Genomic DNA, 14,665 nt, shown 5'->3' with positions numbered 1-14,665 from the left:
AATATTTAGATCACCTAAAAGCATACTATCAGATCTATTAACAGCTTTGTAGTATACTACAAAATTAACGTTTGTATTAATGCATCTGATGTGTTATTTCTTTCCAGGTGCTCTCTAACACAACATAATAAGGTGCTCTGTGTGGATGTGCTGAAAATGAATATACTGTTTCTCTACTCTGTCTTTTCAGAATACAAATTGCTTTGTATTTGTATATTTGCCTCCCAAAACTGTCAGGCTTTAGGAGGCCATCTCACATTGGATTATGTAAAAGCCAACATGTGTTTACAGATGGTATGATGCAAAACAAGTTCTCAAATATTACACAATGCAAAGAATGAAGTGACTGCCCTCTCTAGATTGCTCTTTATTACTTATTAACAAGAAAAATTATAAATAAATGTATAGCTATTATCTGTAGTCATCTATAGTTATTATCTATCTATTATCTATGTAACTAAAGAATCTATTTCATCAAAATTGTCTGTTTAAAAATTCACAATTCTCTCTCTCTCTTCACAGCAAATGTATTTTATTATAAATTATTCTCCTGATGTTGTTGTGTTATTGCAGAATTTTATGTTAGAAAGAAAAATCATGGTAACAACTTTTCCTCTCCACAGGGTTTTCATTTTCCTGCTTGTGTCTGTATAACCTATTTTTGGGTATGGCTCATTTTCATAAGAGCCAAAGGATACAAAAACGTACAGCGAACAGCACGTCTGATAAACTGCAGGAAGTTATTGAGCGCCTGCCTTTTTCTGACTGGAGTAAAGTGCATAAAAATGACAATCACACTATGCTGCATGACTGAGCGTTGTTTGCTGATCGGAGTCATTAGATGCAGAGCATCTGGAACTTCATGTCTAAATGAGGTTTTATTGAGTCTGAAATTGTCAGGTAGAAGAGAAAACAGCCTGAGAGAAAATGTATCTTGGAGGAACGTGTGCTACAAAACTCTTTCTACCTCTGTATGTCTTTGTGCTGCTTTGCTCTATGGCTGCATTTTAACCCACATGCTCATTGTGCATCGCAACAACTACCCTGTGGTGAATAAGAGTAGAAAGAGTGGTGGTTACATGTGCCCCTTATGTCATCATGTTTTCGAATACAAGGTAAACTAAACAGTAAATACTAGTTTACGAGACGGCTAGTATTTCTCTTTTGATATATATACCATATATTTCCAAAAGTATAGGTACACCTGGTCATAAGTATGTGATTTTTAACATTGCATTCCACATTTAGTCCCAATACGCTCTTATTATTCCTTCACTCTTCCGGGAAGATGTTCCACTAAATTTTTGGAGTGTGCTTATGGATATTTGTGTTCATCAGCCACAAGAGGATTATGAAAGGCAGGTACTGATGAAGTTGAGGAGGCCTGAGGGTGCAGTCACCGTTCACATTCATCCCAAAGGTGTTCAGTAGGGATGAGATCAGAGCTCTATAGCAGGCCACTCAAGATCTTCCTCTCCAAAGCATGTAAACCAGATGATGAAGGAGCTCACTTTGTGCACAGGGGCATCGCCATGCTGGAACAGGTTTGGGTTTCCAAGTTCAAGCAAATGCAAATTTTTATTATAGCGCCATCTAAAGACGTCCTGTACAATTGAGTGCCTTCAGCTTTGTTGTAACAGTTTGGAAAGAACCACATGTAGCAGGATAATTCAGGTGTCCCAATACTTTTGGAAATATAATGTGTGTGTGTGTGTGTGTGTGTGTGTGTGTGTGTGTGTGTGTGTGTGTATATGAATAACATATTGTTTTAATTTTTATCTATAGGAGGTCTTGTGTAAAAATAAACAAATGGAAAAAAGCCAAACAACAAAAGTCTGTTTAAGACATTTGTATGCTTCTAAATACACAAAATGGCAAAAAGGTTACTTTTATTTGTCAAATCATATACATGGAATTGTCCTACACTAAAGCTCATTTTACATGATTTTAACATATTTTCCAATTTCTTGCAACAGAAGAGATTTCTCACCTGCTACAGTACTATAGAAGTGACACTATTGAAGGTACAGGCCATACAAGAATTACAGGAGTGCTAATAACATCTGTGTCACTGTCCCTGCTCTGTAACACAGCAATTGTTACTTTTAGCAGTTATCAGCAGAGCTGCCATACCAACCACATGGCCAGTCACTCCAAACTGACGTTAATGCTGCTTTTCACATTCTCCTGGTGCTCCTTCAGTTCTCTACCTGTACAACAGACTGGATGTTTTTGCAAAGTCCACCAAATAGTTTTTAGGATCTCATTTGTCCTGAGCGTGCCCTGTATTTTTGGGAAAACAAAACTGGTCTTAACGACCTTTAGGGCTACATTTACATGTAATGTGATGCAGTGGTTTGGGTCTCCACAGCAGAGATTCAATGCTTTTGCCTTCATTATATGCCAAGTTCTCATTAGTGTACTTTGGCTTATAAACAATTCAGCCTCCAAACCCAGAAAAGAAACACAAAAACACCTTAAACTTTGCTTTACAAATGTTTTTATTTGTTTTATATCACGAAAAATATCCCATTCTCTGACACCTTTTTATCACTAATTATGTGCAAACTGTTTCTTCAGTTTTGAAACTAAATTATGTATGCTTGCTAATATTTAATATTTGTCTTTATATTCTATTATTGTGTGAGCAGGGTTTGAAGTGTACTTAGCAACAGTTTTGATGGAGTCTATAGGAGTGGCTATTAAATAATAAAAAAAAATACTCAAAATCTCTCAGGGTGTGATTTTCTTTTACTTTCAACCAATTATTTTTTTAAGTATGAATTTGAAACACACAAACTTCATTTAAGGACATGAAAAATGTCTCAGTGTCTTTGTTACTTTAGGTAACTTTCTTTGAATAGATATAGAATGTATCATACACCTGTGTGAATATCCAAGTGGTACACGTTTGTTGTATTTAGGTTTGCAAACAAATACATCTAAGCCTGATTAAATGTAAAGCATTAGAAAGAGCTAATGCTTCCATTACTTTTTAATCCCAGAGACAACCATGAAGAGAAGGTACATTTAATCATTGCCTCATGCAAAAATTAATTAATTGTTGTATGTATTTATTATAAAAAAAGAAGAGAAAGGAGGGACCTTCACCATTTAAGAATGAAATTCAGTGCATGAACTGGGACATTAATCTTAAATGTCATTAAACTTTGTGAGTCCTCAAAAAATGTAAAACCTTGATTTACTACCCACACCACATTTTTGATGTCTTGTTACATGGCAAGGCCATTTTAATGCCAAATAGCATGTTGACATAATTAGGTATAAACAGATAATTAATGCACTTATATACCACCTCAAACTATGGAAACCATTAAGAGAGCATATCCCTATATATTTGATTATGATAGCTTCTGGGAGAGAGGAGTTAGTTTTTAATAAGAACTGTAAAAGGGTACCTCAATCAACTCTCTATACTCATCTATACAGACGTCTCCCTTTTCCAGAAAGTAGTGGTTATTCAATGGAAAATTTAGGGTAAAAATTTAGTGTAAATCGTGTGTATTGTCCTTTTCAAGGTCTATTTAGTTTTCTCACTCCAACTTTGGCAAATCATGTCTTTTTACAACTTGCTTTGTGATTTTGTTATGCTGGATTATAAGGAAGTTGGAAGTTGGAATGACATCCTCAGTCAAAGAGGAAGGTGGAGCAATTTTCTTAGCTGAGCAGGCAGACAAGGTAATGTCCTCAGCCAAGCAAGATGGCAGAGATATGCTCCAAGTGATGCCCGTAGTTAAAGTGACATCCCAGCTCCCTCTGCCTTGCAGGAGGGCCAGGCAATGAACGATAGCACATATTTCATATATCACCTTAAAAAAGTATGTGTCATGCTTGTGAGGTTTACATGTTCTTACATAATGCCGACCCCTCTATTAGCATTATGGTTAGTTTGTTTATTAGTGGTTAGTTTGAGTATTTCCTCCTTCAGTAGCTTGCACCCAGGCAGTTTCTGAATGTAACACCGTCTACACCAAACAGGCATAACATTATGACATTATAGCATTATTACTGGTAAAGTAAATAACACTTATTATCTCTTGAGTGAGTTTGACAAGCGCCAAATTTTGACGTCTAGACGACTGCGTCAGACAATCTCCAAAACAGCTCTTGTGGGATGTTCCTGGTCTGCAGTGGTCAGAATCTATCAAAAGAGATCCAAGGAAGGAACAGTGATGAACCGGCGACAGGGTCGTGGGCGGCCAAGTCTAGCTGATGCAGGTGGGTAGCAAAGGCTGGTACGTGTGGTCCGATCCAACAGACGAATTCCTGTAGTTTACATTGATGAAGAAGTTAATGATGTTAATATTTGACGGGTCATGGCAGCAAAAGGGTGACCAACACAATATCAGGAAGGTCATAATGTTATGCCTGGTTGCTGAATCTTGTTTTATCTGCATACACAAGACTGTCTGTGAGTCATAGCTTTTCATCACAGAAAAACATACCTTCAATGTCAAAACACAAGCAAAAGTCAGCTGATAAGCAAATAACACTGATTACGATGTTAGAAAACAAAACAAGAAAACCAGAACACATAAAAAAGACTATTAGAGAATAAAAAGGTGAAGACTGGTACAAACTGACACAGATAGTGAGAGTGTTGAGAGTCCAGAAGCGTAAGTTTTGTGATCTAATGAATTTAATGTTGGGAGATTTCACAACCTCAGTGGTCATGTTTATAGGTAATGCTGAATTCTGGGAAATGTAGTTAAATGGAGCAGGTGTTTCTCTTTTTTGAGGAAAACTTCTTTAAATGACACACCTCTGACAAGCACCAGCCTACAGCACAAAGGCAATATATAAAACAAGGATCACTTGTCCTGATCTTTCAGCCATGGGTAGGCTTATTGTATTGTCTATGTGTTTAATACTCTTTACACCAACAGGGTTTGCATGCCAGCTGCTGGGTAAGTTTGACATGCAAGATATGTTTAAAGAAGGAGATATTATGATAGGTGGAATTTTCCCTATATTTAACAAGCAGGAGAATATTGTTGCTTCATTTACAAAGAAACCACCTAAAGTGGAATGTACAGGGTGAGTTAATAAAAAAATCAATACTCACAATGAAAATGAAGGGGAACGTAAATCAATGCTAATTTATTGCTCTGTTTCCAATTTGTTTTCTTCCTCTACTCATCACAGATTTGACCTGCGAGCCTTTCGCTGGACCAGAACGATGATGTTTGCGATAGAGGAAATCAATCGAGACGATAATCTGCTTCCTAACATCACTTTAGGCTATAAAATTTTAGACTCTTGTGCCTCTCCTACTAATGTTTTGCGAGCTGCCCTCACTTTGGTGAGCATGTCAGAGAAAAATGAATCCTCCTCTCAGTGTTATCCACCTCCCCTATCAGCCATTGTAGCTGAATCAGGATCTACCCAGTCATTAGTAGTGGCTGGGGCATTTGGACCTTTCAGAGTACCAGTGGTAATAACAAATATTTGAAATTTAAAAAATAAGGCATTTTATATATAAAAATGCATTTGTATTTATAGGACTGTGTTGCTTGTCTCTGAATAGGTGAGTTACTTTTCAACATGTGAATGTTTAAGTGACAAAAATAAATATCCCACATTTTTCCGAACAATACCAAGTGACTATTACCAGGCAAAGGCTTTGGCGTTCCTTGTTAAACGGTTTGAATGGACATGGATTGGAGTTTTACAGTCCGACAACGATTATGGACGAAACGGAATATCAGCGTTCACGAAAGAAGTGCAGGAACTCGGTGTTTGCATTTCATTTGTTGGCACGATTCTGCGGACATACCCCCAAAGTAAAATCCTCGAAGTGGTTGAAATAATAAAACAATCAACAGTCAAAGTGATTCTCGCGTTCGTGCCAGAAGGCGATTTGTATCCTTTAATGAAAGAAGTGGTAAAACAAAACATAACAGGAATACAGTGGATTGGAAGTGAAGCCTGGGTAACTGCAGACAGACCATCTACTCCAGAAATGTTCAAATATTTTGGAGGAACAATAGGATTTGTGGTTCGAAAGATGGCCATACCGAAACTAGGGCCAGTTCTCAGGGAGATCAACCCTTATAATAAATCAGAATCGAGTTTCGTCACTGATTTCTGGGAAACTATTGTAGGCTGCAGGCCTCCATCATCAGTAAATGACGTACTTAATGGCACAAAAACATGCACGGGAGCAGAAACGGTGGATTACACAAACAAATTTTTTGATGTCACACAACTCAGGGAGACATATAATGTTTACCAAGCAGTGTATGCAATTGCACATGCATTACACCAGGTGATGTTTTGTGAAAATCCTGAGACCAATGTTTCAAAACAGTGTCGTTCTGTGTTAGAAATAATCCCAAATATGGTGAGCTATGCATTTTTCTTTACATTTACAATACATTTTTATTTCTTTCCTCCAAAGGAAATATCAAGATTTTAAAACCCTTTTAGTAATTATTATTGCTTTTTTTTGTGTGTTTTTAAGGTAAGTGAACAGTTAAAAAAGGTACATTTTGTGGATGCATTTGGAGAAGATGTGTTCTTTGACCAAAATGGAGACCCACCCGCCTCATATGAAGTTATAAACTGGCAGCTAAGAGACGGCCAAGTGCAGCATATTGGAGTTGGCTATTTCAGCACATCTGCAGAAGGAAAATATGAACTTGTGATTAATGAAGACAGGATTGTCTGGAGAACAGGAAATTTGGTAGCATAAACACATTATACTTAAGATCAATTTTTTTTAATTCCATCAACCATCTATAATTTCATCATCATTCTGCTCTGCAATCTCAGACACCAAAAGCTGTTTGCTCAGAAGTCTGTCCGCAAGGCACAAGAAAAGCACAAATTAAAGGAAAGCCTATGTGCTGCTTTGACTGTATCCCATGCACCGATGGCTCGATATCAAACACAACAGGTGAAGTGACCTTGCATTACATTTCCCAAAAGAAAAGCATAAACAAGCATTTCAAAAACATTCCTCTTCTGCTTTAGGAGCAGCAGATTGCATCACCTGCCCTGAAGAGTACTGGTCGAATGAAAGAAAAGACACCTGCGTCATGAAAATCACAGAGTTTCTTTCATACACAGAAACAATGGGCATTGTTTTAATAACTGTGTCATTATTTGGTGCTTGTCTTGCATTTTCCACTATGTTGGTTTTTATATACTTTAGAAACACACCAATAGTAAAAGCAAATAATTCAGAACTGAGTTTACTTTTACTTCTTTCTCTTATATTTTGCTTCCTCTGTCCTCTCACATTTATTGGTGAGCTGACAGTCTGGTCCTGCATGTTGCGTCACACAGCATTTGGTATTGCTTTTGCCCTCTGCATTTCCTGTATGTTGGGTAAAACTATTGTTGTGGTAACTGCCTTTAGAGCAACTTTACCTGGAAATAATGTGGCAGGAAAGTTTGGCCCAACTCAGCAAAGAGCCATTGTGTGTTCATGCACTGCAGTTCAAATCGTAATTTGTGTTATTTGGCTAAATGTTGCACCACCATTTCCTGACAAAGTCTTTGAACAACATAGTAAAAAAATAATTTTAGAGTGTAACACAGGCTCAGATGCTGCCTTTTATGCTGTTCTAGGTTACATTGGATTTCTTGCTCTTATTTGTTTGGTTCTGGCATTTTTAGCCAGAAAGCTACCTGATAATTTCAATGAAGCCAAATTCATCACATTTAGCATGCTAATATTTTGTGCAGTTTGGATCACATTTATTCCAGCTTATGTCAGCTCTCCTGGGAAGTATACAGTAGCTGTAGAAATATTCGCAATTTTGTCTTCAGCTTTTGGCCTGTTGTTATGCATTTTTGCACCAAAGTGTTACATCATTTTAATTAAACCGGAAAGAAACACAAGAAAACATGTAATGGGAAAGAATCCAAATAAATAATTAAAGAAATTATGTAAATACATTTTATGGAAGTATTTTATGGAAGTGTGTTGTAAAATGACAAATTTGCACTGCATTAATATTTAATATATAAGAATTTAATAAGATAATTATTTTCAAACATAAACAGCATGAAACATCTACTGAACACTTATTCTAAGTTTGATATGTAATATAAATAATATGATAAGGTAATGAAATAATAAATCCATGATAAGGAACTTTTAAATATTGATTTTTGAACATTATTACAATTTTACTATTAAATCATATCAATATAAATAATAAAATAAACTACAAATAGCAAAACAAACATTGTGTAAACACCTGAACATGCAACATTTGAGCAACATTTGTGTCTACAGTATTTAATTAAATCATGTGCTGAGTTGCATAGACTTTATCCTAAAACACTGTTCAAAACTGTAATAGGCATTTAAAAAAAAAAAAAAAAACCCACTGAATGTGACCTTTCTGAATGACTTGGAGTGTTAAATGGCACCTGGATATATTTTGTATAAATGTATAACTTTTTCTTTCCTCACCATGTTGTTTTACACATTGGATTTCTTGTACACTTTATGGGGAAATCTGCATTATGAATTCTGATGACAGTTTAAGTTATGGGTGGTCTGTCGTCCATCTTTATCCTAAGGTAACTGAGATGAGTGTACAGTGCTACAGTTTAGAACCCATGAAACCTGCCAATGAAGGATAGGGGCTGTGGGTTGGGAAAATATATCTGAACACATTGCTCATTAGGCAGCGAATACATCAGATCAGTGAAACCAGTTTTTAGCCGTCTATGTGGGATTTAGGACCTTATCATATTCAGCAGATAGAAACGCATTAAAATAGTCCACCCAAGAATCAATGAAAGCATTAACTTTGTTTGCATTATATAACGACATTGATTCTAAACTTAAAACTATTGTATCTGAAAGGATAAAATGTTATGCTAGTATTATTCTCTTCATGAATACAGAACATTGTCTACACACAGTGCACACATTTTGTAGTTTTGGTTACCACACAACTCTCAAACAAAATGTTTTTATGTGTCTTGATCGTAGTACCATATTTATAAAGGAAGTTGCTTAAAAGTAGTATATAAAGAGATACAGCATGGCCCTTTAAAAAACGTCAAACTTTACTTTTGTATGCATAAAAAATGTAGGTATGTGGTAGCTTAGTGGATAAGGCGTTGGAGCTGGAGGTCATGAGTTCAAATCCTGCCCACACTAATCTGCTGTTTCTGGGCTCCTGAACAAGGGCCTTGAAAGAACTGCTCAGATGTATGATTGAGATAAAATGTGAGTCACTGTGGATAAAGGGGTGTCTGCCAAATGCCGCAAATGTAAAGAAGCCAAATAACTGTCAGTCAGACAAGACTTGAGAATGAGAAAGGAGCTGCCCATTTAGCTCATTTTTAATATCCAGGGTATCAAGTGTTAAATCAAACAAAGATAAACTCTGACCTCATTTTGTGTACCCATGTTTCCCAAGCAGGCAAGTATGAGCTCAGCTGGCTGGTGACATTTACATTTACTGTAAATCACTTTGCCAGGCAGAGTGACTTACAATTATCTCGTTCATACAACTAAACAGTTGAATGTTAATCGTCTTGCGCAATGGCATCCTAGTGGTGGTGGGATTTTGAACTCATGACCTTCTGGTCAGAAGTCCAACATCTTACCCACTGAGCTACCACTTTCCACAGTTGATGAGTTAAGGGGAGATAAACAAGGTGCTTATTAGCTATAATTTTAACAGTTTTAGGTGTGATAACTAATCACGTACCTTACAACACAGTTCAGTTCTTTTTTTTTGCATATTCCAAAAATGTTAGGAAGTTTGGGTTAGAGTACAAGGTCAGCCACGATACAGCAGTCCTGAACACCAGTGACCCAGAGCCTTAACCACTGAGCTTTCCACAGTTATTTTAATGTTAAATTATAATAAACACTATGTAAAAAATGTACACAATTGTACAGGATGTCTTTGTCTATGCTGTAGCATAGTTCTTAGTCTTTATTTAAAGTGTAAGCCCATGGTGTGTCAGGATTACAGTGGAAAAAACTCAACTGTGCACCAGAACAACTTGCCTAAAATCAGTGATTGATTTGATTTAAAGCTTTAATGGGAGAATAAAGAAATCCAGTGAGCCATATTTCAAAAACTAGTGAAAAGCCTTCAAAGATAAGAGGAAGTTGTTTACAGTAAAATGAAATGAATTTTTTTTTAAGTAATTGAGTGTTTAACTTTATTTATTTATTTATTTTATCATTCATTTTAAAATGTGTTTAATTTCTTTAACGTTTGATATAAAATGTGTGCTGTATTTTGTGTTATATTGGAGCACCAGACAAAGTCGGACATATAGATGCATTGTTTATTGTAGCATAATATGGTTTGTAACCCAGACTCAAAACATTTAAAATTCTTGATTATAATGTGTGTGTGTGTGTGTGTGTGTGTGTGTGTGTGTGTGTGTGTGTGTGTGTGTGTGTGTGTGTGCATTATGATAGTAAATGTTTTTGCACTACTTTTTCATCATGTGCTTTTTGCTGTTTTTTTCAGGTCTCAACAGAACAACATAGCACTTTGGGGCAAATATGCACAGAAGCAGTCCAAAGGCAGAAGCTAAGATTGCAAAGACATGCACAGCAACCATATATTTTCCATTTGTACTCACATAAACAGGGATGAATGTTATCCACACAGCGAAAAAGATCAGCATACTAAATGTGATGAATTTTGCCTCGTTGAAATTGTCTGGAAGTTTTCTGGCCAAGAACGCTAGTAAAAAGCACATGCATGCGAGTAGGCCAATGTATCCCAACACACACCAGAATCCTATCTCAGATCCCACTTTGCACTCTACAGTTATCGTAGAACTGAAAAATTCAGTCGTATAGGCAGCAGACGGAGGTTTAGTTGTCAACCATATGATACAAATAAGCACTTGGAATAATGAACATAATATAACACTAAACCTTTGTTGGACAGGACCAAACCATTTCATGACATTACTACCAGGTAAGGTGGCCCTGAACGCCATGAGAACTACTACAGTCTTAGCCAAGATGCAGGCAATGCATAGTGCAAAGCTAACTCCAAAGGCTGTAAACCTGATCTGGCAAAGCCAGTGAGTGGGCTTGCCAATGAATGTGAGACTAATCAAAAAGCATGCACATAGAAACAAAAGTAGGAGGAAGCTGAGTTCCATGTTGTTGCCACGAACTACTGGAGTATTTCTGTAGATCATAAACACACAAAGCATTGCAGCAGTCAAACAAGCTCCAAATATTGATACAGCCAAAATAATTATTCCCAACGGCTCTTGAAAGGACAGGTACTCCAGGACCTTTGGGATGCAATTGTCTCTGGCTTGGTTTGGCCATGTTTCCCTTGAACATCTTAAACAATCATTTGAGTCTGTGAGGAAATCGATAAAAAAACGTTTTCCATTGTCATGAAAATAAATATCAGAGTAATAGTACATCGAAATCAGTTTCACACCTGTTTGATTGCTAATCTCTCCCTCAGCGCATGGTATACAGTCAAAGCAACATATAGGTTCACCCTTTCGCCTGGCTTTCCTCGATCCTGGCAGGCAACTTTTGCTGCAGATTGAAATCGGTGCCTAATAACCACACACATGTTTGGCACATGGATTTCACAGTTTTGATAGACACAAACCTACTGAAAAGATATATTCAAAATATTGATTTGATGCCTTTGTGAGAAATAAATACCTGATGTGAAATCAACCAAGCATCCAGAATTGTGACAGTTTAAAATACAAAACAAAATATATTTTCTTTGAATGGCAACAATACAGAAAAACTGAATAATAAGCAAACGTATGAAAGAGGATCTGACAATTGATGAAAATGAACACACCTTACTGTCTCTTTGCCACAATATCGCTGATTCGTTAATTATCAGGCTACTATCCTCCCTTAGTGATGCATCATAGAACCCCACTTTTACCAGCTGGAGTGAACCATCACTTGCCATCTGCCAGTTCATCAAATCATAAGATGCAATGGGGTCCCCATTCTCATCGAAGTGCACAAACTCCCCTAATGTCGTGAAGTTCGTTTTCTTCATGTAGTTTATTAGCTTTGGAAAAGATTAGGATGTCAGTTTTATAGCATCCAAATAACAAATCTTTCATTTCCATTCGTATAGTTATCATCACATTTAATAAAAACGTCATACATCCATAAAATAAAACAATGTTAAAATATAGCCACAAATACTTACACACACACATTCATTCATACACTCACACACACCTGCCAAGGCAGTAGGGGATTTAGACTCCCACATGTCCCATTTGGAAACGGTCCCCGTCCTGGAACACAGTCACTCATATCCTGTAAGGCGTGTGCTATAAGATACACAGCTTTGTACACATTATACGACACCCTAAGCTGTGATACATCTGAAAAAGTAGAGTACACATCGTCCAAACTCTCTCGCCCACTACAAGCTTTCCGATTTCGAGCCTCCTCTCCATGTACATGAGTGTTTAAAGAACCATTGACCCGGCAGTTAAATGCTTCCTCCCAAAACTCGGTTAAAAAATGTGAGTTTTGAACACTGGAAGTGATCATCCCTCTGAGGTATCCACCAAGGTTAGGGATTTCACCCTTCCGTATAGCAAACCCTAGCGTTCCCTGTAAGAGATCGTGGAAATCGTCCCACAACGCTTGTGACGTTGCCCAAGCTTCACTGGCAATCCACTGTAGATGGGTGATGTTTTGTCGCCTGCATTCTCGCAGAATAGTCTGCAGTTCAGATTCTCCAGAGAAGTTTAGTATGACTGTGGCTGTAGAGGCTTTAATGACATTCAGCAATTCCTGCACTGCTTCTGATGTGAGTGTAACGGGGTAAAAATGCACGTACGCAGGACATACATGATATCTGGACGATTCCTTTAGAAAGAGCTGAATAGCAAAGCGAGCATAGTCAGACTCCACTCCTATGACCCCCACCCAGCTCCACTGGAAGTAATGCACCAACTTTGCTAAAGCCTTAATCTGAAACTCGTCGCTTGGCATCGTGCGCATAAATGTGGGAAACTCTTTTTTGTTACTCAGACACGAGCAAGATGCAAAGTAGCTCACCTGAGAGGATATATAAATGAGCAGGTTAGAAGACAACGTCTTTGTCGATGCATTCATTCATAAAAAATAACGAAGAATGATCTACACAAGAAAAAAACTGAATATAAAGAAAAGGTTACAGAAAAAATATTACAGAAATACAAATCATAATGGAAGACAATCCTTACCAGAGGTATACTAAATGAGCCTAGTGTTCTCAGCACAGCCATGGATATGCCTGATGCAGCATCTCCTACAATGACAGGAGAGGGCTGCCTGATAACATTCGCACATCCAGACCCTCTTGATTTCTCTGGCTGCCCATTGACCAGGAGAAGTGAGCTCTTTATCGACACAGGTATGTCATCGCAGCTGTCCCGAATATGGTATCCTAGAGACAGATTCGGTAACAGGTCCTGCCTCTGATTTATCTCTGTCACAGCAAAAGTCATTGTTCGCATCCATCTCAGTGCTCGAGGACTAAAGCTGCAGCATATTTAAAAACATTTCTTACATCTTTAAATACAACTCTTTTCAAAGTTAATTGAAGAAATTGTAATGCAACATTTCTACAATAAATATTCCATTACAAATGACAGTCAGTGAATAAATATTAGCATATTCTTTTCAAAGTATTTCACATACTACTTGTAATCAGTCGGTTCAGGTTTGCTTTGGAAAGACTGCACTGCAGAAACAGGGCTGTAGTGCAGTGGAAACAGGCCTCCCAAAATCACATCTCCATCCTTGTAAAAACTCTGAGTCCCTTCATCTCCCTGGTAGATGCACTCATCCTTGGTTATGAACTGACAACATGTAAACGTGTTTAAAAGAACCCAGAATGTAAGCAAATGAATACGGCATGCCATCACTGACACAAAACAGAAAGATAGCACACATAGGCTTATATAGGTACCGTAATGAGAGGGGACAGTCTTGTCTTGTCCCAGAGAAACATGTGGACCAATAATATTTGCTCCTTAGGCAGTGAGACAGCTCGACTGTTTTTCAGATTGTTTTGTTAATGCAGTCAAACAATATATTGCCTTCAAAATATGTATAAAATTGTTTTTAATATTTTAAATGGCTTGTAGTATTTTTTTGATAAAATAGGCAATTTGCTTAACATTTTTAAGCCAGTCATAAGTAAACATTTGAAACAAATTTGTATGAAATTTATGGGGTCCATAAGATTAAAAAAATATTATAAATAAATACAATGCATCACTCTAAACAAATGAAATAAATAATATAACAGGAAAATATATATTTAATTTATTAAATACTAAAAAAAAAAAAAAAAACACAGCTCACTTTTAGACTCAATGGTCAGGCCCTGATATGACAGATTACTGGTCAAGTGCGAAGCTTTACATATGATATTTTAAAAATGGACCTTTAAGCAAACCTTTTATACAGTAAAATTACAAATCAACGCAAGTCCTAAGAGGCTATGCATTATAATATTTTTTCTCGTGATGACGATATAATTTTCTCGCCATAACAAACGTTGTTTTCTCATGATCTCAAAATACAGTAACTATATTGTTTTCTCATTATCACAAATTCATATTCTTGTGATCTTGACTTGTGTTTCTTGAGTCATGATAATGAAAAAAAAATGTTATGTCGAGAAAATTTAGT

General features: G+C 36.8%; 2 protein-coding genes across 2 annotated transcripts; one reads left to right on the top strand and one right to left on the bottom strand.

Annotated features, from left to right (window-relative positions):
• The first annotated feature begins 4,855 nt into the window (after window positions 1-4,855).
• On the top strand, window positions 4,856-7,904 carry LOC124395923 (extracellular calcium-sensing receptor). The gene is made up of 7 exons (XM_046864813.1): window positions 4,856-4,859; window positions 4,908-5,058; window positions 5,167-5,455; window positions 5,549-6,364; window positions 6,485-6,706; window positions 6,796-6,919; window positions 6,997-7,904. Exons 1-7 carry the CDS (start codon window positions 4,856-4,858, stop codon window positions 7,902-7,904), a joined length of 2,514 nt encoding a protein of 837 aa, XP_046720769.1.
• Window positions 7,905-10,446: 2,542 nt separating this feature from the next.
• Window positions 10,447-13,979, bottom strand: LOC124395922 (extracellular calcium-sensing receptor-like). The gene is made up of 7 exons (XM_046864812.1): window positions 13,938-13,979; window positions 13,670-13,827; window positions 13,210-13,507; window positions 12,209-13,042; window positions 11,811-12,032; window positions 11,427-11,550; window positions 10,447-11,342 (listed from the first exon to the last, which is right to left on the bottom strand). Exons 1-7 carry the CDS (start codon window positions 13,977-13,979, stop codon window positions 10,447-10,449), a joined length of 2,574 nt encoding a protein of 857 aa, XP_046720768.1.
• Window positions 13,980-14,665: the final 686 nt, after the last annotated feature.

This window comes from Silurus meridionalis, chromosome 13 (genome assembly GCF_014805685.1).
Source record: "Silurus meridionalis isolate SWU-2019-XX chromosome 13, ASM1480568v1, whole genome shotgun sequence".
Taxonomy (NCBI): Eukaryota; Metazoa; Chordata; class Actinopteri; order Siluriformes; family Siluridae; genus Silurus; species Silurus meridionalis.
The sequence above is the reverse complement of the archived record's forward strand: the minus strand, read 5'-3'. Positions and strand labels throughout refer to the sequence as shown.